The sequence below is a fragment of the Episyrphus balteatus genome, chromosome 2, assembly GCF_945859705.1.
Source record: "Episyrphus balteatus chromosome 2, idEpiBalt1.1, whole genome shotgun sequence".
Classification (NCBI taxonomy): domain Eukaryota; kingdom Metazoa; phylum Arthropoda; class Insecta; order Diptera; family Syrphidae; genus Episyrphus; species Episyrphus balteatus.
Window position 1 is genome coordinate 125873464 of NC_079135.1, and position 27634 is coordinate 125901097.

General features: G+C 30.5%; 1 protein-coding gene across 2 annotated transcripts in view; it reads right to left on the reverse strand.

Moving 5' to 3' along the window:
* Nucleotides 1-26905, reverse strand: part of LOC129911375 (death-associated protein kinase related) — a 123946-nt gene extending 97041 nt beyond the window's left edge. The window contains exons 1-2 of one of the 2 annotated variants that reach the window (XM_055989160.1): nt 26708-26905; nt 25007-26649 (exon numbers count right to left, since the gene is read on the reverse strand). In XM_055989160.1, the coding sequence (XP_055845135.1) occupies nt 25007-25134 (128 nt within the window). In that variant the 5' untranslated portion in view covers nt 25135-26649; nt 26708-26905. Of the gene's footprint in view, nt 1-25006 lie in introns of both variants that reach the window. The other variant, XM_055989159.1, reaches the window with a different exon arrangement.
* Between the last annotated feature and the right edge of the window lie 729 nt (nt 26906-27634).

Consider the following 27634-nt stretch of genomic DNA (forward strand, 5'->3'; position numbering starts at 1 on the left):
TAAAACTCATTATAATTAATTTTTTTTTTATTATGGTCAAAGTTAAATGAGCCAAAACACAAAATAAAATGCATTAATTTTAGAAGCCAGCTGCTGTTAAAATAAATTCACCTTGACATCGAATTTGAACTTGATTTTTTTTTTTATTTTGTTTCAGTCTGTACGTAAACTACTTCATCATTCAAAAGATTGTTAATAAACTTCATACATTATATGAGCAATGTAAAAGGGCAACGATTTACAGTAGGTTATATCGCTGACCAAGTTCCAGGATATACAAAACCACATCACGACTGGTCGATATAATGCATCTCGATGCAATCAGCAGCTACATTGTATTCTAGATCAATGCAAATAAATAAATGACTAAATCCTGAACGAATAAAGTTTTATAGAACCAAAGTCTGCAGAGTATAAGGAAAATTATATCTAAAGGCCGGTAGTGGTGGCAGTGCGATGGCAGGCGGCAGCGGTGTAACTTGGAGATTAATTGTGTTATTGAAACTTTTATTCTTTTCATATTTCTTTTTTTTTTTTGCGTTTTTGCTTTGTATTTCTTTAGAATTAAATAAATGCTCTCTGTGAAGTGCCCATGGGAAATTACATGCCCAAGCAATAAATTGCTACGTGACACTATTTTTTTGCTTGCGGAACGGACTGTCCGTTGTCCGTACCGTATCGATGCAATGTTTAAAACAATGATGAGAAGCTAAAGACCTTAAGACCGTACCGTATGTCGTCGTGGTAGTTGTTGTAATGGCCGGTCTAAGTATTGCACCTTTTGTTGTATTTTTTTTCTTTACTTTTATTTATATTTTTTTTTTTTTCGTATTTTGTTCTTCAAATAAATTGAGTCGCACAGTGAAGCAATTTATATTGCGAATTTGGAAGAAATTTAAAGCATACGTTTAAAAATAATACGCATAGGCTACTTGCTTACTAAAACTTGCACGTATGGCCACAGGTTACTCAAAACTAGGGTTGCATTTGCATTGGATTTTACTTTGTTTCTTGCCGAAACCTCCACGTGCAATTTGCGGCATACAAGTTCCCTACATTTTTTCAAATTTATCTGTGAGTTCAATGTCACGTACGTGGAGCATCACTTGCATGGCAACTTTGCAAGCAAGTTCAATTTTGCTAACGATTTTCTGTCGATTTAAAAGAAAGTGTCAACTAACTTGTTCTTTAACTTGATTTGCATGCAAGTTGACTTGCAAGTAGAAAAAGTGTGAATGCCTTAGTAATGAGTTTATTGAAACTCGCATGCGAAAATTTGCACGTTGATAGCAAGGCCAGAAAACTACAAAGATCTGTTTGTTCACGATGTCAGTGCTGCCAACCTGAACAAAACTTGCTTGGCTAAACTTGCACGTATGGAGGCAATAAAACTACAAATATCTGTTCGCATAACGTAACATCCGTGCTGCCAACCTAAATACAAAAAGTACTCCCATTATTTTTTGATTTTATTTAATTTTTAAAGTCAAATTGCCCCAATGTTTGTCGGTTATTTCACTGATGATTACGATGGTGAACAAGCAAATACGGAAAAGAGAATGTAGGTAGACCAAAAATAACTATATGGTACTTATGTAGTAGGTACCTACAATGTATTTAATTGAGTTGATTGAATTTTTATTGCGTACATTTGCGAATTTTATTGGGTGACGGCGACTAGACGATGAAATGTCTATACTTTTTTTTATTTCTCAATGACAAATCGTTTTGTGAGTGATTTTTTTTTTTAAAGTTATTTTTATAAATTTTCCTCTAATAGTACCTAGTTTAAGGTGGAAAGAAAATAATTATTATTGGTATCAACATGAGGAAAAATATTGTAAAGTTGTTGCTTTTTTGTAGTTCTTGTTTTAAGTTCAGGGCAAAGTAAACAAAACAAGCATATGGTTTGATCAAACCGTGTTTTTGTTGTGAACCAGTTTTGCACTTTTTGAAACAGAAAATTACACAATTTTGGTGTTTGTTTAGCACATTTCTGTTTAATTGATAAATCCTAGGTATAGGAAAGAAAGTTGCTAAAAGTTTGCTCAGTTTTTGTCCCATTCTTCTGCCAAAATAAATGTATTGTACTTTTATTCCACTTATTTGTGTACAGAAAAAGTTACTCAGTGTGTGCTAAATAAAAAGATTTACTCAAACACTATTTTTCCTTTCACTTTAAACAACTGTCAAACTGAGCAACTTTTTTTTATACACTTTTACTGGTACATCAAATTAAATCAAATACTTTGTTCATATAATGATGTCCATAAGAGGTAGTGAATCACTAATTTGTAACCGTAAATGACAATCTAAGTATTTGCAATCAAACCTACTCATTCTCGATTTGATATATTTAAATACTTCAAAATACCAATATATTAAATTTGATTTCTTCGAAGAACAAGTTTATATGAATCTTATTTTCACCCACGATTGCCATTTTATTGAGAATATTTTTATTTGAATTTTGGCAAAATCGAATTAAGACCAGTTGCCTTAACTATCAAATTTGTTCAAAGAAATTGTGTTCGCAAGTATCAAATTAACTTTAATTGTATTGTTAATTTTATACAAAACTCAAAATCAGTAATTCGCAGTTAACAAGACTTATAATATCAGTGCCTGCTTACCTTTTCTACACTATATGATCAGAAATAACGCCATAATCATGTGAAACCAAAGTCCGTCAAAGGTCTCTTTTTATTTGCACAATTAATATGCAAAGCAAAATATTATAAATTTTTAGATTAAAGTGAGTCGTGACAGGAAAATAAAAATGAAAAAAAAACTGCCCATCCAAGTATTAGTCATAGACCGGAATATTTGGTGTATTTGCATTTATGATTTTATATGACGTCTTTTTTTCTGGTTTTGGTGTTGTTCAACATTATTTGGACTGAGAAAGATTTTTAACAATTTTGAAGTATCTCAAACTACAAAGTTAAATTATTCATTTGCATGTTCAGTTCATGTCGAAGTGTTTTTATTGCTTTAGTTGAAAGAACAAGTTGTCACTTCAAATTGATTGATGTACTCATATGTTTTTTTGTAGTTTTGACAGATGAGTCAGTTTGAGCAATTTTTTAATATTTTCATTGTGAATGTTCATTTGTTCTTACAAATTTAAATTGAAATTCTCAAATTTGCGATCTTCCTTAAAAAGGAAGAGTCTACAAAGTCTGTAGTCAAAGTTTTTTTTTGCTTTAATAGTTACTTAATGTGTGCCACATCGCTCTCGATGGTCAAAGTTTTCTACAAAAACAAATAGAATGTGTGTCTTCCTAAAGTAAATGCTGACTAATTACAACAGTTTCTCATTTACATTCATAAAGTGCATTTCAGAAGTCTCCAAAGTTAGATTCAGATTTATCTAAGTTGCCTAAGGTGCGCAGTTTGTGCTCACTTTTTGGCATTACAAATTAATATGTCAAATTGAGCAACTACTTTATTAAGTTCATTTTTAGTCTTTTTAAAGTAACAGTTTACTAGTATAACAGTTTTCATTGTGTGTTCTTAAAACTTCATTTACTTTCGGAGAACTCAAACATAAATTCAGACTTTTCTAAGTTGGCTAAGGTCCGCAGTATGTCAAATTGAGCAACTATTTTGAACCATTTTATTTGGTTATGTTATTTTATAAAATCAAATTATAAAGTCAAATTGAGCATTTTTTTAATATACATAAGTAATTTTAAAAAGAAAATCATCAAAGCTAATAGTCAAATGAAATTCATAAGTTTAAGGGAAATTGGAATTTTCACACAAAAATTGTTGCTCAATTTGCGCCCAGATGTAATTCTCGAATTTCTTCGAGTTAAACGAACGAAAATTCCAAATTATAAAACTGGATAACAGCAGTTCGCATTTTAAAATACCTACACTCATACATCTGCTAAAAAAAGACATCAAAAAAAGAATTCAAACACGTTCGATAATCCTTACTGTATGTATTTAAAACATTAGCATTTATATTTGCTCAAATGAATCTTTATTTTTTGTCGGTTCTTTCTGTCAAAAAAATGTTGACTTGACCAAGTCGGATTACGTTTGTGTGTAGTGCCGCTTAATTTATGGATGAATTCTTTTGAAAACAAAAGAAAGAACTAAAGAATCAAATAAATCTTTGCAATCTCTTCCATTACATATTCATAAGGTAAAGACCAAAGTAGACTAAAAAAAATGTGTGTACATAACCGATTAAATGCTCTTATCACGTTCTTCTTTGGTATTGCAATTTTAAATGAATTTTTAGAAATTTTTTCAAAGAAATACGCGTTCGAGATCAAAGGAAAAACAAATTGTTGATTTTAAAATGTCGACTAAGCGCTGACATTTTCAAGTCCTGTTAATATTCATAGAAAAAGAGAACAGTAATATAGACTACTCTTTAAAATGTCAAAAAAGAACTAAATACTGTCAACTTCACAGTAAACAAAACTGATTTTCTGTGTATTTGTTAAAATTAATTCACCTCATTCTTCCTACACGTTCCCGTCAATATTTAAAGACAAAATTATTTCTTTTGAATTTAAAACTTTGTAATTTTATTATGTCACTCTAATTGACATCATTGTCATTACATCAAAATAATTAATCTCATTGAGAATAGCAAATCGAAATCTTTTGTTTGCTAAATCAGATCACTTTTTCTTTTGTAGCTCAAATATGGTGAATTCACTTTTTGGCAGATAATAACGCTTTCAAATATGGAATGTTGTTCAACTTTCTACAACTTTTGTTTGTAAAATTTGTGTTCTCAGTGCGAAACATTCAAAGAAGAAAACTTTAATTAATTAGCTAAATAATTTGAATCAAAACTTGACGTTTTATTGTATTCATCTTCTTTGTTTAAAAAAAAAAAAAAAAACATCCTTTCATTGTGTAATTTTTGCTTGTAAACACCCTTTTCATTTGTCGTGTCTTTCATCTTGTATCCAAGCAACTCCTCCATTATAACAATTTCGAATTCGAAAAAATCTGTCTGCCACTGACATGACTTAAATGACAATTAACGCGTTCAAATTGCTTGAGAGAAGAATTTTTGTCTATTAAACAATTTCAAAAGAAAAATTGCACCGAGAAGACTTCTTTTATTTCTAGAATTTCTCTTGGTACATTGGATCCTGACAATATTATACTCAACTCTCGGTATGATGATGATGATAACTGAGTGACTCCACCAAACCTATTATACTTAGTATCTAGATATATGTACGGCTACATGTTACGAGATGGTGTTGCCTTCATTGTTGTTTCTCTGCACATCAAAACATCGCATCTATCTTCATTGTTTTCACAGTAAAAATTGTGTGTTGCATGCATGTGCATTTTCATAGGAAGTAGAATTAAAAAAAAAAAAAGAATAAATAAAATAACAAAGGCACCAATGCAGGGTGGATTAAGGCAGTCAGATTGTTAGGAAGTATAAACTTTGCTCAAAGTAGCTCAATCTATTTTTTTTTTTAATATAGTTGTTGATGACAATAATTGCGTTAAGTTGGACATCGAATTTGACATTTCACCTGTTTCAAAATAGCGAAAACAAAATTTGCTTTTTAAGTTTGTATTTTGCTATTTGACAGTTGAAGTCTACTACTTTCTGCTGTCAGTTCAGGCGGTTCCGTAGAAATAAAAGATTCTAAGTTCTTACGGATGTTATCCAGCTTGTATTTGGATTAATTTGACGTTTCACTCTTTTCAAATTCTTGATCTTGAATGTCAAATAGTGTCCTAGAGAATAATCTACTACTTTTCGGTTGGTTGATCTCATAGAAATATCAGATTTTAAGTTCTTATATAATCTATCCACCCTGTAGAAATTCACAGTGTGTGTGCAATGTGCACCCGTCTGTCGTCGGGATGGTATTTGTCCTATGAATCTGCACAAGTTCCCCTTACTCCCGGTTCTTCATCGAAAGCGGAAACATTAACATTCCTCGGCTCATCCCAAGCTGAACCTAAGCGGGCGACTTCCAAGATTTTGCTCTGCTGCTGCTGCCTCAACAAATAACAAAAAAAAAAAACAATCACCAGATGATTGCAGCATGCGGACAAATGTTGTGCCGTGTGGAAATGGGAAAAACAATAACAGAATGCCAGAGTATAGAGAGTAGAAGTATTAAAAAGGAATAAGGAAAAAAAAACTCCTCGTTGCATAAACAAATCATAAAAATTCCTTCCGAAAAGGGAAATGAACGTTTTGTTTTTTTTTCTGTTTTTTTTTTCTTTTGCGAAATTGTTTCATGCTTGTTTAATTTTTTTTGTTCTTTTCATCAAATCCTGGTTCTTATTTTTTTGTAATTAGTCCAAATGGGAATTTTTCTCAATTAGTTTCGTTCAGCATAAATAAAAAAAAAGTAGGTACTTCACTTCATTGGGTTAATCAGTTTCTATTTAAAAATCTTTCAGTTATATAAACAAGTCTCATTTCATGACCACCAACCTAAACCTATCTACCCCATCTTTCATATTTTCGTTTTTACTACCCACAAACTCAAACTCAAGTTGTTTGAATTGCCATTACTTTTAGTTGAGAAGTTTATATGAGGAGCTGTGTTTAAGGGTATTAAGGTTCCAGCTGTTAACATTCATAATATGTGATGTCGAGTCGATGATGATGATGAAAGCTAGTCCCTTTTTTTTCTTCTTTTATTTTTCGATCTGTTTGTTTTCATTTTACTTTTTTTTTGTTGTTGTGAGGGCTATCGAGAAAATTTAGCTCAATATGTCTTTTGTTGGAGAAGGAGCTGAGTTTGTTTCTTCAAATATATGTAATCAAATCAATAGATTATACCCTTGCGTAGAAAGTTTTTGTTTTCGAACAAAAGGGTACTTGAAAGTAAAAAAAAGTTCTTTGATAAGAGCTTTTTATGATACAGTAATTTTGATGAACGATTTGATTGGAATGTGTATAATGTCAAATGGTTTGTACTAGCTATCCTTTTTATACAACATTGGCTTCCGAGATGTAGCTGAACCTTAAAGTTCTCCATCTATTTTAAACTTCTTTCTAAGGTTAATTTAATAAAATATTGGGAAAAGTTTTATTGCAAAAACTGAGCACATCTAATGTCAAACTGACAGGAGAGAATCAACAACTAGAATTCTATTCCAATCAATTGTGGAAGTTTAACATTTTGTATTAAGCTCTGTGTTATAAATAAATCAATCAATCAATATTATAAACAAACAATAATAAAGTTCAGTTTTAAATACTAATAATAACAGTTTTTAAAATTTTCAAAACTAAAGTCAGAGTTATTTTTCAGAAAAGTTGCTAATTTCAGAAGTTTCCATAGTTAAATTCTGAGCTGTCTAAGTTGGCTAAGGTGCGCAATTTGCGCTAAGTTTTAAATATTTTTACTTTATATTCAAATATGTCAAATTGAGCAACTATTTTGAAAATGGTGTCATTTTATAAAGAAAGATTTGTTTATGCCGAATCAGTGTTTCTCAGTTGCAATTTTAAAAAAAGCACTTACCTATTTATTTTAATTAATATCAATTTAGAAAAGGAACCCATTAAAACTAATTCTAAAGTTTAAGGCAAATTTGAATTTGGACACACAAAATAGTTGCTCAGTTTGCGCCCAGATGTAAATCTTAAATTTCTTTCGACAGTTCAGTTAATAACCGTATTCACCGAGTGAAAAATAAGTTGTTTCGGTGAAATGTACTACTTTTGCAATCAGAACATTTTATTTTGTTTATATTGCAAAATATTATTAATTGATATGAAGGAAGAGCTACTCTTTTCGATCTTTTCTTTTTGGTATCAATATTGCACTATTCTATCAAATGTGCCTCGTGACAGTTAAATAATGACAAGTGGAATAGTTTGGTTTGACGTATCTACCTATTCAATTCACATACTGACAATATGTCATGATATATTTCATTATTTGCAACAATTTCTTTCCACATTAATCATCAGGGCATTAAATGCTTACCAGATGCAACTCTCAAAACATTCCTCTATAAATTCCCATCCAATTGTTCGTTCACTATACCAACTGTCAAAACAGACTTAATAAAAACTACATTAAAATAACATCTCGTTAAAATATTATTCAATAGTTTAAACAACAAAATATTACAAAATCATTCATTTAAATCACATTATAGTTATTTTCCTCTTTTTTTTATCTATTCTACATTCCTTAGCGCAAATTCCTCAGCTTCTATTAGATAACTCACCTCTTTTCTCATCTCCTCTACCCTTCTATTTGCTGTCACATCGTATCTTGCCGTCTTCGTCTCTGTGAGAATGACCTTCTTAACGGTTATCATCACACATCATTATCATTGTTTCACCGTTAATATACATATTTGTTTACATTTTTCTCGTGTCATTCAATTCCCAAACTTCCTACCATACACCCCAATCCCGTCTGACAGACTGTGTTCTATAATACTTCCCTCATTCAACACATTTGGCACTTGCTTTATTAATTAATTAAACTGCCGCGCGCTGCCGTCAGTATTGTTGTAGTATATAGTAAGTAGTTGTTTTGTCTTTTTTCTCTCGCAAAATGATTTAACGAACAAGATACGAATACAATACAATTTGTTGTATCATTTCATTTCACTTTGTTTAAACTTGAAATAATAATAAAAGTACAAACATACCTACCTACAACAACGAAAAAAATTAAATAAATCAAACAAAGCCAGAATCATATAAGCGAGACAGAACTTGGAGAATGGAACGTGGAAGTCAATCGCGACGACAAACGGAATTACGCCTTTCATCTTATGCGTCATTATATTCATAACAAAAAGCCTTAAATATAAAAATTCATATAACAAAACGATTTGACAAGTTTTGTTTTCCCCGATTTGCTGCAATATGACATAAAAAATCCATGGCGGGCATAATGAATTATTGGTTATCAATAAAATAACCTTTTGCAAATGCACAACGACGGATGTGAAAGATTTGTAATAGGTACATTAAGAACAAAATGGCGATCTGTCAGAATATAGAATTGTTCTGATCGATTTTTTGTACATGTTCTTTCAACTGTCAGTTTTGTGTTATTTTGTAATTTTTTTTTCATATTTTGCAGAGAGGATTGCAATTCTTTTGTGAATTCTATCGTGAAGAATGCTTTTAAGTTTTTTTTTTTAATTTTTTGTTAGCACATTAAATGATGTATAGGATATGAAAAAGAGCAGAATGGCGCCCTTGGGCTATGATGGCAGAGAACTCCGCCAACTTGACGGCGATGGCGGGCGGAGGCAAAAACGACGGATGGACATGGACGAACTGCAATATACGGCTCTTGTTGTTGGCTTGAACTGACAGAAGTCGTCAATTTTACATCAAAAAAATGAAATGAAAGATGGAAAATGAGTGAAAATAGGAAGAAAAAAAAAACACTAAATTAAAGGATCTCTAAACATAGAAGAGATATATAAGAATAAAAGACAACATTGAAAGAAAATTGTGATGAAAGGAAAATGAAGCCATGGACAGGCGTTTTGTTGCCAAGGGCTTGTGTGTGTTGATGTGTGTTAAAAGGAATAATTTATGATGCAGTTGAGTGTAATTTGACACATGGTTTTAACACCTTTTTTCTTTAACAAAAGAGAGCACACAATAAATTGCTCCAGACAAGGCTCTAGGTATTTGTATCTGCTTTGAAGATAGTTTATCCTTGAAAATGGTAAGGTCATTGACAAGAAGTGAATAGAATGGAATTCAATGAACCTAACATTTAACCTTGAATCTCGATTGCTTGGTTGTGTTTATTGATGTCCACATGTCAAATTGACTGAGCTGTCAAAATTGAAACTCAATAAGGTCTCACACAAAGAGAGTTATTTCTGAGATTTTTGATGCGTTGCTTTTTTTAACTATATCCTTTGTTTTCAAATAGTTAACGTTACGTTACGTAAATTGTAGCAGAATGCTTGATGATCTAAAAACCAATTCACCAGCACCATCTGTCAAACTGTGTTTTTCATGTGACATAAGCGGCTTTCCAAATATTTTGATAGAAGCTGGAAACAAGTTGTGTTCTCAAAAATGACTGAGCTAAAACCGAAACACTAATTTTTGACAGCTAAGTACGTTTGTCAAACAAACCAAAAGTCTAAAGAAATGTCAAAAGCTTAACCGTACTGTAATGTATTCACTACAAAATATTTAAAAATAATAGAAAAAGAAATAATCAAGATAATTATAAGTTTTTTTTTAAATTTTATTTGCAAATAATATTTCAACGCTCCATTAAATTTAAAAAGGAGAAATTAAGATCATTTACATACGTTTATATTCCATACACTTGAGGCAATAAGAGTATTCTTTTCATATAGTGAAAAAAAAAATTTTCTCAAAATCACACCACAGACTTGGTAACTGATTGCAAAGTGAGCTATTTTCCGCTTGTGGTTATATATTATAATTATTATTTGATGAAAAAAAAAATGTAGTAGGTATATATTAAAAATGCAATTTAATACCTGTGAAATTTGCCACATGATTTTATTGTTTTAGGTATTTTTTTTTTTTTATTACTTCTTACTTCTCGAATTTTCTCAATATCAACATGCATCAAAATCACACCTGTTTTTTACTGTTTTTGTCATATTATTTGCTAACAATATTTTTTTTTTTGTAGAGATAAAATGACATTTGAAACAATTCAAATACATTGTTGTTAACATCTTAATAATGTAAAGAAAGTCCATCGAGTGGAAAAATAACTCAGGTGAGAATAGATCTGAATTAATTTGAGAAATACGCCAGAATGTAGCATTGTAATTAGAACAATTTCTTTACTCAATATGAACACACCCAGTCAAAGCTGATCACGCTTTTTATCTTTCTTTTAATATTTGGCGACATTTGAGACATTTTTGTTTTATTTTTACAATAAGCGCTTAATGGAGCAAGATTAATACATTCGGGTATCATTAAAACGGTCTCGCAGAGCCAGAGTTCTCACCCAATGAACGCATTTAAGACGGACATAATTTGTATTTGAAACAATTCAAGCCAAATAGATTATTTGAGATAATTGTGACGATAAGCTGTTATAACTGTTATACAAAAAATTCAATAAACCGAACCATGGCTTGGTTTGAACAAGAGGTAGCACAGTGGTTATCTTGACAACTCGGGAGCTAGATAAACTATTATAACTGTTATAATTCTTCATAGACCAAGCCATGCCGGATGCTTTAGTGCCTGGTTTTAACGACACGAAAGATTCATAGTATCGTGAAAACCCCTCTTGACCAACAAGAGGTAACAAAGTAGAGATCACGAAAACACTTCAAAGTCCGGGAGCTTAATAACAAATGAAAAAGCATATTCAAATCGAATCAAAATGTCAATGGAAATTTGACAAGCACACGGATATAGTAGTTCTGTTTGGTTACAAAAGCAAAAACATCTAGAATATTATTAATCCAGTCAAATAAGGGTTTAACCTCGGAATGAATGTTAGTAGAAATTTTTTTTGCTCAATATCTTCCTTTTGCCATTCTATAACATATCTCAAAAGTCTAGAAAAATCTCATGTCCGCTTGTCGCGATTTCAAGGTCAAATCGCGAAATGGAGATTTTCAAAATTAGCTATGGTATTATATACACATATGATACATGATTTCAAGGTATTTTTTAATGCTGATTCCAAAAAATCTAAAATCAAGACAATCTGACGTCTCTGGAAAAAGTTATACCTGTTTTTCATCTGTCAACTCATATTATTATAACAGTTGCAAACTTACTCCCGAAAAACCCTTAAAAGTTATGGTAGATGAACCAAATTTTGAATGAAGATTTTAGAATCCATCATTATTAAAAATCAAAACAATCCATTACAAAAAATATATATACCTACGAAATAATGGTATTTTTTGATGGAGGGGCAAATTTTAGGATATGCACTAAAGAAGATTCTTGTTCATCTTAGGAATAAGTGCTAATAGGATAATTTTTTCATTTTAATCTTTGTTTGGATATTCTTTAACTACCCTCAAAAATCTAAAAAAATCTCATGTCCGCAAGTCCTAATTTTCTTGGAAAATAAGGTGCAGATTTTAAAAAATTAATAAGAAAAGTTTAAATTTTTATATGTATACCAACATAAGCGACATGATTTAAAGGTATTTTTTAACACTTATTCCAACAAAACTCACAAACAAGTCAACCTGACCATCCCTGAAAAGTAATGCACCTTATTCATGTTGATCTGACACAAATATCTGAAGAGTAGTTTTTCAATTTTTTTCAAATCTGCACCTTATATTCAAACCAAGAAAATTAGGACTTGCGGACATGAGATTTTCTTAGATTTTTGAGGGTAGTTAAAGAATATCCAAACAAAGATTAAAATGAAAAAATTAGCCTATTAGCACTTATTCCTAAGATGAACAAGAATCTTCTTTAGTGCATATTCTAAAATTTGCCCCTCCATCAAAAAATACCATTATTTCGTAGGTATATATATTTTTTGTAATGGATTGTTTTGATTTTTAATAATGATGGATTCTAAAATCTTCATTCAAAATTTGGTTCATCTACCATAACTTTTAAGGGTTTTTCGGGAGTAAGTTTGCAACTGTTATAATAATATGAGTTGACAGATGAAAAACAGGTATAACTTTTTCCAGAGACGTCAGATTGTCTTGATTTTAGATTTTTTGGAATCAGCATTAAAAAATACCTTGAAATCATGTATCATATGTGTATATAATACCATAGCCTATTTTTGCTAATTTTGAAAATCTCCATTTCGCGATTTGACCTTGAAATCGCGACAAGCGGACATGAGATTTTTCTAGACTTTTGAGATATGTTATAGAATGGCAAAAGGAAGATATTGAGCAAAAAAAATTTCTACTAACATTCATTCCGAGATTTACCCCTTTTTTCTCCTTATTTGACTGTATTAGGTATATGTGTTTCAAGGTTTGCTTGTACACTTCAATTCCAATACATTTCAGTAAAAAAATAAAATAATAAAATTACATACGAAATATGTCAAAAAAAAAATCAAACAACAATCAAATAACCCAAAATAACAAACTTCAACAGATTTTAAGTACCCAATAGACACTTGAAACTTTTTTCAATTTGTCTCTTAGACCTTTTCAATCACCCAAAATGACTGACTCATTTTGAAAATTTATTTGATTTTTAAATTAACCCTTGGTCTGCCATCGGTCGTTTCCGAGTGACTACCGATTCTGTTTTAATTTTGAACCCGAAAAAAACCCCTTAAATGTGGTAAGCCCTAACAACACAAAATATCGATTATAACAATGGACAAAAGTACTTAAAAGTGCTTTAAAATTTACACAAAAGCACGTTTCTTCGAAATTACAAATAATATATATAAAGGCTGTTGTATAGCTAAAACAACATAAACAAACCACTCTTCGGGCCACCCCCAAGGGAAATTAGTCAATAGCCTTATATAGTACGTAACGTATATCACCGACACAGGCACACGCAAACCTTTTTCTTGTAGGCATGTTCTAGATTTTTTTATTTTTTGTCTCCCTTTCGCTCTCTCGTTATTTTTGATCACCCCCTGTATTTTTGTTGCACAGGCAACAATTTTATGTCCATGAGTGTCACCCAAACGCTTAAGTAATTTCTTGGCCTTTCAACTTTTCTCACTCACCGCCGCCGCTTCTGCCATCACCGCTATATTACCGGCCGGCAGCAGCGGCTGTCACTAATTTGGGGGTGAACTGACTGCTGCATGTACTCGTATTCATATGGATGACATGAATGCAGCAGCAGCACACGTCATCGAACCCCATTAAACGACCTAAACAAGGGTGGTTTTATTTTTTTTTTTGTCTATTTTCCTCGAGTAAATAAAACCAAATCAAGACCATAAAAAAAAAAAGGTTTCTATTAGAAAACCCAAAGTTTTGTATGACGGCAGCAAAATTAGGGTCCCTCTCTTCATCTGGAAGCCAAAGCAATAACAACAAGAAAAAAAAAAATGGCAACAGGCAATACAACTTCTACTTTGATGGTGAACAAACAACAAAAAAAAATAAGATTTTCTATTTCAAATGCCGGATTTTATTTGACGCGACAACGGCGACCAAGTTGAATATACAACAAGAAAAAAAACCTTCACACAAGAGAGAAGGAAAGATAAAAGAAGCAGCAAAAATGTGAAAAGAAACAAAAATGCAATAAAATTCCATAAAAACATGAGCAAACGACCTTCACAGTTGTTGGTCACCTTTTCTTATTTTTCAAAATGAGAAAGAAAGAGAAAAATTAGTTTGAAGAAAACAAGGCTGGCGATGCAGATGCTATGGATCTGGGTATAATAATATGAAATAAAAGTCAGAAAAGCGGACAAGTGAAAAGGGGAAAACCGCATAAAACCAAACCATCGCACCATCAGTAAGCTATGTATACATTTTTTTATAAGACAACGATGATGGACAAATAATATGAAAACCTGAGCTCTCTACCTTTATAAATGTGTACTACTACAGCTTTACGCGGGGTTAAGAAGTCGTCGAAGCGGATAAAGACTTGATAAAGTTTCTGCCGAGGTTTCTTTGGACCATTCTTTGTGTCTGATGGAAGAAAGAAATGATCTTTCTAAAGGGTGTTTCATTAGAAAGAATCAACATGTCAAAAGTAGCTGTCAAAATCAACTTAGTTACGGCATAAAAAACGTAGTTTTTGTTATGTGTCAAATTGTTAAATTGTAATTTAACGTCAAATTAAGTTATTTAACGTTACAAGAGCTGTCATTTTGCTTGGATATTAATAAACATCAAACTAAGTTACGTTACGTCATTTGCTTGGGTCCTGAAACTTGTCATTTAGTAAAAATGGATTACCTTCTAATTTTAAGGTTTAACAGACGATCCTTTAGCTGGACATGACTTAACGTCAAACTTAGTTACGTTACGTCTTTGCCTGGGTTTTGAAACTTGGCGTTCACTATTATAACTGAACGTCAGAATATAAAAAAAGATTCAAGACCCAAGCAAAGGCTTGAATGCTGAAAATACATAAAAAACCTTAAGTAACATTACGTTACGCTACACGAAAGAAGTTTGATGAACCGTTGTTACTTACTGAACATGTTACTTTTCAAATAACATTGATACAATTTAAATTTAGTAACGTTGCTTATATGAAACGTCATTTTGATTGTGATGAAGTGTCCAAAGCTAAAACAACCGAATGAAGTTATTATGCTTCACAGTACACATAATAAGGTAATATATTCCGAACGTTGTCAAAATTTGTTTGTCAAAAATGGGCACCAATCTGTCAGGTCGGCCTTTAATTTTTATATTTCAATCGTAGTAAACAGGAAATTTGTTTTTGTTTTAATTTATAAAATGTCATTTAAAAATATTATAAATTGAAAAATAACAAATTTTCTTCGTGTTTCATCGCGGAAAATGGTAAATAATTGTTTAAAAATTAGTGGTGTGCGTGGTTTATCGGTTTTTGTGCGTTTTTCGTCGGTAGTTTAAACAATTAAGAATTCGGTAGATGACATTGGTCGCCAAAGTGTCATGTTTTGACAATTTGGCGACCAATGTCAGTTCGGAATATATTACCTTTTTATGTGTACTGTGATTATGCTTAACCTTTTTGAAAATGTCAAATAATTTTTCTTTATGATAACACCCTTTAACATCAGGAAGAAGAAAAAGGGCTCTTAAAAAAGAAGACAAACCATAAAAATACTTGAAAGTCACATTTGCTGAATATCTCTTCTCTAAGCATATAGGTTGGTTGTAAAACTTGTTAGAAACTGCAAAAAAAAGCCCATCGATGATCTTTGAAACTTCTTTTTTCTCTCATTTTCTCATCTTCTTCCCTTCTTCGGAAGAACAACAAAAAAAAACAAAGACAACAAGAGTATAGACAAAAAACCTTTAACAAGAAGAAGAAACAAATTAACAACATTCCGGCCATTTTGTGTTTGTTATTCAAATGCAAAAACCTATTTTTCTTAGGAGGAACTCTCAAATATACACAAGAAGAATTTTGTGGTGAGTTGAAAGAGAAATCTGCATAAGACCTTCTTTTCAACTCTTTTATTATTTTTTTTAAATGTGTAAGTTAAGATGACCGTGTGGTTTGGTTGTGTTGTTGTTATACGAGAGTGTTGAGGAGTCAAATAAAGAAACAACAACAACAACTACACCAACCTTATATTATTCTTTTCTTTTTATTTCATTCTTTGGAATTCCATTTAGACTTTTTTTTCAAATCTTCTGTGCAATTTTTTTTTTTGTTTACTATGTGCCTGTATGTTGTTGTATTTTCCTTTGTTCTTTCAAATGTTCAACGAACACCTGTTAACATTTTTAATAAGAATTAAGCAGATGACAAAATGAAAACGAATATGAAGCGTTTTGAGAAGATCCTTTCTAAAATGAACAGAAATATGAACATGTTTGTATAAAAAGTTGAACACAGCAACGACTGAATGAAATTTCTTGAAAATTTCAGTTTGTGGAACATATCTAATGCCAAGAAATTTGACAATTTTCAAAACAAAAGTCAATATTTTAAAATTGTGAGAACAAACAGAACTTAAAATTAGGCTAGTTCAATTCTACGTGATCTCACAGAAGGAGAACCGCTGTATATTTTATATCGATGAGAAAGTTTAATCAGGGAACCAACTGACGGATGACATTTTTTAATTGACATTTGTTTTATCCTATTTTTGCTTAAGGTTGGACCGAGAAAAATATATCTAAGTTATAAAAAATCAGCTGTGTTCCCTTTTTGCAAAAACCCAATATAAGCCTTTTAGATCAAATGCCATTAAGTTTGATGAAATAAAAAAAGATGACATTTATCAATTTATATCGTTCAAAAACTACCCAAACAAAATGTAAATTAATAAATCATGATGGGTGTAAATATAGCTCAAAAGGTTCATAATCCCACTCAAATTCACAAAAATTCGTTTGATACCGTTTTTATTATACATTTCTGTTTATTTTGCGTAGGAATAAAGTTAAAGAGAAAAAATACATACACACACAAAAAGATATGCATATAACTTTTCTACTATAAATACTTAACAAAGCTGGCAAAAAATAATCCGTCCATAAAAATACCCTTCGTCCTATTTTATGGGTGGAAACAGTTAATGTTTGCTTGAACGCCTACAATGTCAATGTCAACTAATTTTATCAAGAAACTAGCCCTTAATATTATATTCAGGGTAGATTGCGTGCCTTCTGTCATTAAAAATGTCATTGAGTGTTGAGTGTACTGAACAATATACTTACTCGCACAATTTGAATTTTGTAGTGTTGGTAAATTAATCTAAATCCTGCGTCATTTATTTTTTCCTATCTTTCGCTTTATTACAGTTTTTAGAGTCAAATTGACAATTGGATGAGGGTGTTCGGGTTCATACTTATTGTCACCAATTGTCAGTTTTCCCTTTAATAAAAAAAAGGCAAAAGTATGAACTCTTTTATTAATAAAGTGGGGCGAATAGAATTCTGAGAAAAAAAGCAATTCAAATATTTTTAAGAAATTAAAAAAAAAGAAAATGTACCATGAATTTAATGTCGAATACCCTAATTACTCTGTTATCGTTATCTTCTTATCATATGACTTCAATAAAACTCGTTTGCTTATCAAAAAGAATGCGAAAACAAAACAAAAAGATAAAAAAAAGCTTTGTATGTGCATATTTTCTTAATTTTGAACGCACAAGATTTTTTTTTTGAGTTTTTTGAATTGAAAGAAAAAACGAAATATTGAATGCACATCTGTTAGATTTTGATTCATTAAATTTTGAGAATTTAATTTCTTTTATAAGATTCAGGGATGAAAATCATAGTCATTAAATGTTCCTTTTTGTGTAGTTGGTTTTTCGTAGAAGAGGGTATCACAAAGAATATTTGTGTGGGCATTGAAAGAAACTTTGAAGGGTAGTGGAAAAGCGATAAAATTTGACAAAAATATGCATGAGCACATTTTTTTTATTGCTAGAGATAATGGTTGTTGCCAATTTGTACTTTCTAAAAAATAATAAAAAAAAAAATATTATGTTGGGGTGATTGTTGATATTTGATATGACGTCAAAAAAATATTAATGATGTTTATTGGAAATGACAATTACGCAACATGTTTATGTATGTATTTAACGAAGTTGTTTTGGACTGTTTCGAACAGAAAAAATACAGCTTTTTGCTGTTCATTAAGGTTTACCTGTTTTAAACTGTTCTAGTGAGAGCCGTCAAATGTGTTTATTGTTGTTTTCTGTTCTGACGTTTCTCTCAAAACTGTTCTAACTAATATTCCTTTTTCCTCATCGAACAGATCTAATGACGGTGTTCCCAATGAACGGTGTGTACATTAAAAATCAGAGTACTCTTTTTGACAGAAATCATTTGAAACCAATTTGACATCATGTCATTGGCTGACAGCTTCGACCTATTTTAACGTTTGTGTATTTTATATTGTAATGACAAAACAAAGCGGGTAAACTTGAAAAACCGTAGATTTTTGACAATTGATGGTGAATTATTCGAACTTATTCGAAAAAATAAATCAAAGCTAAAAAAATCCGTTGCGTTCACACTACTTGTATGCGAACACGACGAGAAGGTCTTAAGGCCCAACTATAATAAGATCTGTTTCAGTACTGCCTAAAACAGAATTATTAATGTTTTATGTCAAAAATAATAAAATTACAGAGTTCCAGAGTACTCAAACAGGAATTGGGTTAAAAAAAAAAGTTAAAATATTTCTGATTTAGGTAGTATACCCAAACAGATCTATAGACGGAAGAAAAAGGATGCTAGTGTCAAATAAACGAAGCATTGCTTTCCATTCTCTCAAATTTAAAGAAAGAATGAAACAGGAAATCAGCTTTCGCATTTACGTCTGTGAAGTTAGATGGGGATCGCACCTTACGACCGAAAACAAAACTTTATGAAACTAATCACATTTATGATTAAATCAACATTAATTTCAATGGAAATTTTATTGCAAAAAATTGATTTAAAAGCAATTTCCGATTGTGATTTAAATACCTACGTTCTAATAATGATTTTAATGTTTTTGGAAGTAGTTTATTTTCTTTCTGATTCTTTCCTATTAATTTGGTATGGATCTATGCAGTTAGAGAAATATTCTATTTCAGTACAAAATCCATTTCGAAGAACTACAGGTAGGTGTAACTGTAGGTAGGGAGAATCTCTAGCAAACAATATGTATTTTTGTAACCATGCATGAAAAACGTGTGTATCGTGTACGCATTTATGAGTTTCTTGAAAATATTAATCTTTATGACTTACCAATAGTTGCAAAAATAAGAAATTCTATTGAATAGATGTTCCAATCGTTAGACTTGTTGGGACTTAATCTTTTTTTTTTTTTTTCAATGACATACAATTGGGTTTTTTTTAATATGCATACGTTTGTGTTTAGGTAAGTTCGTACCTTCCGCGTCAGGTAAAGATTTACTAATTGTTTCATTCATATTTATGTTTACCTTAAGACTCATGGGAGAAAGTAATAAAAGACTACTATGTAGGTACGAGTTTTTATTTATTAACGTTCTTAGTAAAGCAATGTGAAGAGCATTGTTTTGACCCTCATAAAATCAATGTGGATGGAAGGACGAAATTCATGGTTTTTGTTTACATTTTTTGTTATTAAGTTGAAGAACATCACTTTTAGTAATTCCGTTCAGACTCATAAATATAAATTTTTGTTTGGCGAAAATTCCCTTATGTTTCAATAACTCAATATAATCTACCTTATTAGTTAAGGTTTCCTCCTGTATTTTTGAATTTATCTGAAATCATTACCAATAATGACTGATTCCCTTGTAAAAGATGGATTTAAAAATATGTTTCATTAAGAATGATTTTGAGATTATTGTACTGTTCTTTGGCAAATGGAACATCAAAGATTTTGACAATTTCTAACATATATTAATATGCGTAATGATGAATTCGTTTCTAAAATTTTGTATTTTTTTAAATGGACAAATGTTTCCTTCATTTGTATTTGTTGGGCGGTCTCATGTCTCCAAATCAAGAAATTTTTGAAACAAAAAAAAAAACAAATTTGTTAAATTTTGTGGTGTCAAATCTACATAGTCACCTAACGAGTATCCCATTTTATTCTCTTACTTTAACCTTATATAAATAACTTGCCCTTATTGTAAAGAGATTGCAAATATCTTCTATATAGGTACTACTGATCTCAGCTTGTTTCATAATGTTAACTATGTTCTTGATAGTTTTGTATTGTAACAATGTTTGAACAATTATAATGTAATTCCTAAGAAAGAAAAGTGCAATAAACTCGGAATCATGAAAAAACTTACTTAACTTAAGCTTAGTATAGGTACACGATTGCAAGTTCTTCCAATATTGGCCGATTTTTCATCAATTTTTATTCAATCATGTAAACAATTTTCTATCAAAAAATTGGCCGATTTCTTGCATTCATATGAACTCGTCTAACCACACATTTTTTCTTATTTTCAAATTATTATACGATTGTTGACTAATTGGTCATTGGATGATGTTCTTATTAAAAACATTGTCCATTTTAAATTGGGAGATCATTTTGTATTCATTATTATTGAGAAATAATTTTAAAAGGAGTTTTTTTTTTAAACTTTTTGAAAACAACAATTATTATTTAAAAAAATAGAAATTAATGAGAGAGCGTTAATACTCAATTACCTACATAAAATTAATTTTTTTCAAAATTTGAAATTGAAATTGATTTTTCAAACACTATTCCTTAAAACAGCTTTACTAAAAAAAAAATCATGTGTGCAATTCACACGTGGTAGAAGTGAAACCTTAAAAAAATCATTTTTCTTGCAAAAAAAATAGAAAAAATTTACCTATTTTTATTCTATCACCTTCAAATCCATGTTTTTTATATGACAACCTATATAAATTTTATATTACCTATCTTATTGTCTAGGCTCAAAATATATATATATCGAATTTTTTGAACTCGATCAATTTCCATAAAAAAAAGCGAAAAAAACGGGTTGGGGTCGAAATTCTGTATGTTGCAAAATTCTGTATTCAAAATACTGTATGCCAAAATACTGTATGTCAAAATTCTGTATGTGCAGAATGCTGTAGGAACAAAATTCTGAAAGTCAAAATTCTGTATAGCAAAATTCTGGTTGGTCAAAATACTGTATTTCAAAATTCTGTACGGCAAAATACTGTGCGCGCACTTTTTTACATTATCAAAACGATATTTTTTTACAGCATTTTTACAGAATTTTGATATACAGTATTTTGCCGTACAGAATTTTACAAAACAGAATTTGGCATGTCAGTATTTTGTTGATACAGTATTTTGACGTACAGAATTTTGTATTTACAGTATAATGACGTACAGAATTATGGTATTACAGTATTTTGATCCCACAGAATTTTGTCGTACAGAATTTTGACAAGCAGAATTATGACCCGCTCCCGAAAAAAACACCTATTTTTGTCTTTTCACGCTAGTAAATGCATTTTTTCCCTAACAACCTATACAAATTTTTACACCATCTGAAAGCTTATTGTCTTAGCTCAAAATATATATATATCGATCAGGTCTATGAGACATCTACAAAAAGAGCTAGAATTTTTAAACTCGATGAAATTTCATCCAAAAAGCAAAAAAAAAAACATTTATTTTTATGTTCTCATGCTATTAAATCAAATTTTTTGTTTGACAACCTATAAAAAATTTTATACCATGTGAAAGCTTATTGTTTCACCTTGTATAATGATGGATAAATCTTATTTCAAAGATGTCTACAAGAGAAGTTAGAATTTTTTAAAGTCAACCATGTCGAATTTCCAAACTGAGATTACGGTGCTTCCTACACTGGTAGCTGGTCATCGCCAACAGATCTCCACAGGTGTTTTGAGGTATTTTTAAATTTTTTTCAATTTAAGATTGTGTAACTTGTAGAGCACGTAACGTTATGTGTGATATATCAAATAAAAGGTTATGTTATCAGCATGCGTATTAAAGTTAAATCAAATTTGTATGTGCACTAGATCAAAAGATATAACGTGTGTTGGAAAAGAACATCTTTTTACCGTTATCTCCGAATTTTGAATATGAAATTAATTGAAATTTTGTACAATTATAATTTATTTAATAACCTATCTACAGTACAAATTTTATTCATCTATCTATTCAAACAAAAAAGTTATTACAAGTTGAAGTCGTGTCGCGTTTTCGTTTCATCTTGTTTCAAATCACTACGATACTAAAGAAGTTTTCACTTTAATAACATAAAGGAAAAATGTATTGACTTTGTTAAAAGGTATTGTAAATGAATTTTTAAATAATTTTTTTCCTCTCCGAAACGATTTTTTTCCTGTCTCAATTCAAGTTCTAAATAAAATTTCATAATCTCCGTCATCTGTCAAGAAAATTGTCTTCCAATTGTTTGATCTCTTAAGTCTATAATAATAATTGACAATTTTTAAATTGGATGATAAAAAATTGGCAGGAGGTGTCAACTGATTTTCTCCCAATGATTTGTCTAATTTTTTGATAAAATGATCCTATAAACAGACAATTTTTTACTTAGTAGAAAATTGAAAATTGGAGCTCATTGGTTGCTATTGGAAGACCTTTGACAGTTCGGCCAGTATTGGACGACCTTCCAATCGTGTATACTTAGCTTTAGTTTGCAACGATGCAATAAAATATTTAGGAATATCATGATTCTCGCACGTACGAGTATCTGCTTCAAACAAGTGATCCCCCAGCCTGGTTTACCGGGATTACTTCCCGTTTGCTCTATTATTTTTGACGAACTGAATGCTGATGTTTTTATATTATCTTGTAGGTACCCTTAGTGTTTAGATCTACTCCTCTTCTTAATTCGCAGTTAACGGAGTTAAGCTAGGGACTCACTAAACTACTAAGCGATAGCTTCTGAAAACACTGATACCATTTTAGTCCCTCAACCTAAATGCAGAAGCTTGCAGTGCGTCTTGAAGTTGTAATAGCAACATTAATGACATAACCAAATATGTAGGTACACTTACGAATCATAGAAGATACATAAATGGTGTCCATAAATATTATTTGGCCACCAACTATAAAATAAGTTAGAAACTTAAATGACCAATTCTTTGTAGCTTCTTATTGACTTTACTATATTAGGCTATTTTGGTCTTTTTGGTTTTGGAATGCGAATAAATAAAAGACTATTCCAATCTTTCACCCAACGTTTCATAAGAATTCCTTACTTCTTCAGGGGATTTTTGTTTTTATTCCATACATAATTTTCTTTAAAATAAATAAATAATTATGATCTTAATTTCGGTCTTTCCAATTCAAATATATATCTTATTTTAGATTAAATTCCTGTCAATTATTTAAGAGTTTAGCATAAGGAAGACATTATTTATTATTTATTAAAGACACTATTTATGGTTTAATTGAATTCTTAAATAGTTAATTTCATAAGTCTCATTTTGCATTGCAAATATTGAAGTTCCCAATAAGTTTAACAACTTTTATAAGTTTCTAATAATAATTCACCTAACCATTTCCATTTAACTTGTATCAGTTCTCGAACTTTCTTGCTCCTAGGTCGGTAGGTACCATAGTTTTCCTCAATATTTCTTTAAAGATATTCTTTAATTTTCAATAAATACCTATAATTCTTTTCTACTTAAAGTTGATATCTAATATAAATGGTTAACAAATTACCATCATTAGGTCTGTTTGGGTACTGCCTAAAACAGAAATATTTCAACTTTTTTCAACTTTTTTAACCCAATTCCTGTTTGGGTACTCTGAAATTGTACATTTTTTCACAAAAAAGATGGCCGCGAGAGAGAAAAAATTTCCCCTTCTTGCGAATTTCTGCCCAAAAAATTTCATCGAACAAAAATCTGAAATCTGTCAAAAGGTAGTGCTTTCTCTGTTTTTTTTTATTTGTTTGTCGCACAACAAAGAAAACAAACTACAAACATGGTGGCGTGGATTTTTTTTTTGTTTTTTTTTATTTATTTCGTTTTAGTGATATAATGCTCAAAACAAATTAATATTTTTTGAACAAAATAATAAAAAAAGTGTTTCAAAAATAAAACAAAGTTTTTTTTAATATTATTCATTTCTTTTTTTTTTTAATTTGTGTTTACATTTTTTAATGAACAAAACAAAGTACAAACATGGCGATGTGGCTATGTTTTGTGTTTTTATTTTTATGTTTTGTGTTTTAATGGTTGAGAAGTGCTTTATTTTATAAATGATTTATGAAAAAATGAATAAAAAAAAGTGTTTGTAAAACAAAACAAAATGTTTTGATATTTTTCCTTTCTTTATTTTTTTTTCAATTGGTGTTGTTGTTTACATTTTTGTTGTTGTAGAAAAAGTAGCAGAAAATTTGTGCCAAAAGCGTTTGGGTACTTTTACACAATTTTTCTTTCTCTGAGAGAATTTCATCCCCACTCCTTAAAATTTGACAGGTTTCATATTTTTGTGCAAAAAGAACCCAAACAGACCTATTATCGAAACGAAGCAACAAAAAAAAAAGGAAAATCAGTTTTCTATTTGGGTAGGTACATAATCTACATAATTTGTCTTTTTTTTTCCGCATGTCCCCAAAAAGATGAAAATAAAAAAAAAATTCCCCAATTCAGCTGGAGAAATGTATAAAATTCAGCAAATATAGAAATGTCACATTTAAAAAGTGACATTTTCCTTTTCATCTTTATCCTCTTCTCATACACATACAAATAAAATTTTACTACAAATTCTTTGCCTTTTTATTTTACAAATTTTGCATCTCCTTTATTTTTTTCATACATATGTATAAACTATAAAAATTCTCCTTTCTACCTACACACATACACAATTACACATAAAATACTCTTCATCTACCATGCAGAAAAATAGTTGACGTTTCTTCGTATATTTTGATGCACTTTCTTTAAATATTTTTTTTAACAAATTTTTACCACAGATGTTTTTTTTACACATTTTTTAAGCAATCAAACATACCTTGCAAATGGAGTTTGTTCCACATCATAAATCTCGTTTATATCGTCCTGGACAAGTAATCCTTTCAAACGTTCATCGTCCACGTCCAACAATCCATCGCCAATTGGATTAATTCCTTCGGAAAACATTTTTGCACTGCTTCTGTTTTTTTATACGAGTTTTTGAAGTTTCGTTTTTTTTAAGTTTAGTTCTGTTTGTTTCTACTTTTTTTTTTCGGTTAGTTCGATTAAGCGGCGAATTCTCCGACGAATTGGATGGAAATTTAAATGAAAAAAAAAAGTTAATTTCGCTCTCAAATCTTCGAAAAAGGCACTTAATTAAGCAAATTTAGACCGGAAAATTTTGTTTTTTGACAGATTTTTTTTTTTTTTTTTTTTTTGAATTTTCAAAAGAAACGACGAAAAAAGGTTTTTTTTTGGTCGTCGATTCTTCTTTTTCTCTCTCACACTCGCTCACTACGATTTTTTTTTTCTTCACTTACTTCTTTTTCAGCAGAGAAATCGCATTTGGCATTAGTAGCAGTGGTAGCACATTATTGTGAATAATATTATTAATATGCTTCATAAGTACAAACATACACACGCACACACGCGACACAAAAACGAAAACGACGACGAACAGAACGACAATGAGGAGACACTCGACTCACTACGACGACGATGATGATGATGATGACGGTGAGGGTGACAGAAGAGAGTGTGTGTAGCAGTAGTAGAAGCGACAAGACAACTTCTCGACTCAACTCGACTTGTGACTACGTTTTGGGTTTGGGTAACAAGTTGAGTTGTAAGTTTTTTTTTTTTTTTTCTTTCAATTTCTTCTCTGTTTTTCTTCTTGGGTTTTTGCACTTTTTTTTTTTAGTAAATTTTTCAATTAGTTTAATTTTTGAGAGAAAGATCCTTTTTTATTGGAGAGAAAGATTTTGTTGGTTATTTTATAACTTTTTGGAGAGATTTACAAAATCACAACATTTTTTGTTCTTTTAATTTTTCGTAGAGAGGAAGTACACTCATTATTCTGTGTGCTGGTTTTTTTGGAGAAGAAAAAGTGTTAAATATACACACACACACACCAACACCACGCCTTTTGAGGGGGATTTTTGGGGAGAAGAGAAATAAAGTAAAAAATTGCAGTTTTTTTTTTTAAGGTTTTTGTACCTTAAAATTTTTATTAATTATTAAAAAAAAGTAAAAACAAGGAAATTCTTTTCTGACACAGACATAAAAATAACTTCCTATTTCACTTGGTTTCACGCTCAGCGCGGTTAAACTCTCTCGCTCTTTTAAAATTTTTGTTGCTTTTCTTAAAATTTTAAAGCAAACAAACAACAAAACTTTCGGATCGCTGTGTTGCGTTTATTTTATTATTTTTTTTTTTAATTTTTGTTTCTCGCTTCGAAATCAAATTTCCACAACTCCACTCGACTCGGTCTCTCAGAAATGACTGGCTGCAAAATTGCCTTTGACTGGTTTTCGTTTTCGTTGGTCAGGAATTTTCTCCTCTTTTTTTTTTTTTGTGTGTTTCTTTTTTTGTTGTATTCGTTTTGCTGTTGATGCAGCTGGTTACTGCTGAATTGCTGGATACGGTTTATAAATGGCGAAATTTTTTTTCTTATTTCAATTCAGTCGTTTGTGTTTAAATAGCTGATTGTGGAGAAGTTTTGTAGAATGAGGTGGTATTGGTGAGTTTAGAGACAGTTACTTTTTCACAAATCCAGCCGGTTAATGGGTTCTATAGATGGGGAAGGGGAGATATCTGCATTAGTCTGCTGATGCGCTGATTTGAAACTGGAATTGTGAATTGGTTTTAGAGATTTTTTTTTTTCGCAGCTCGGATGACAGTTTTGTGTTGATTCGTTATTGTGAATTGATGGGAAGGGGAGTTACCAGGTTTGTTGTAGAAGCTGTGAAATAATAAAAGTTATTTTTAAGAAAATTGTTATTTTTTATTTAATTTTTACTTTAAATTTCTAGATTTATCTTAAATCTTAAGTTGAAAAAGTCAATTATATTTAATATGATCGAATTTTATGTCTAGATTCTGATTAAGATATTTTGCTCTCATTTAGCAATCAGATGTTCAATTTTATTGATGATTCATTTATAAATAAGATTTAACAGGAGCATCTTTGAGTCATGGGTTTTTTTTAATTAGGTATAAACAGTATAATAATTGCATAACAAATGAGTATTGTCTCTTTTTAACACAAATCCACGCAAAAATTATGATCGTATCACGTCGTGTCTCGTGATCTTATGATTTGTAATTCGATTTTGAAAACATGATGCGATCACGGTATGCACATGAAAATTGACTTCAGTTAGTATCATGGTTTAAAAAGAGAAGGTATGATCATTAGAAAAAACTCAGTATCGAGAACTGTCAAAACTTATGGCTACTTAAGGTTTTGACAAATCGTTCATTTCAAAAGATCGAATCGTTCAAAGATTGATTTTACCAAAGATTCGGTCTTTTCTATCAATCGTTCTTTCGTTCATTTATTCGAAACCATTTCTTTTTCACTCATTTCGTTCTGAAAAATGAGAGAAGAAACAAGAAATCGCATATAACCTTACATATTAACATTTTAATGCAACCATATAAAACAATTTTTCGTTTCTATGAGAG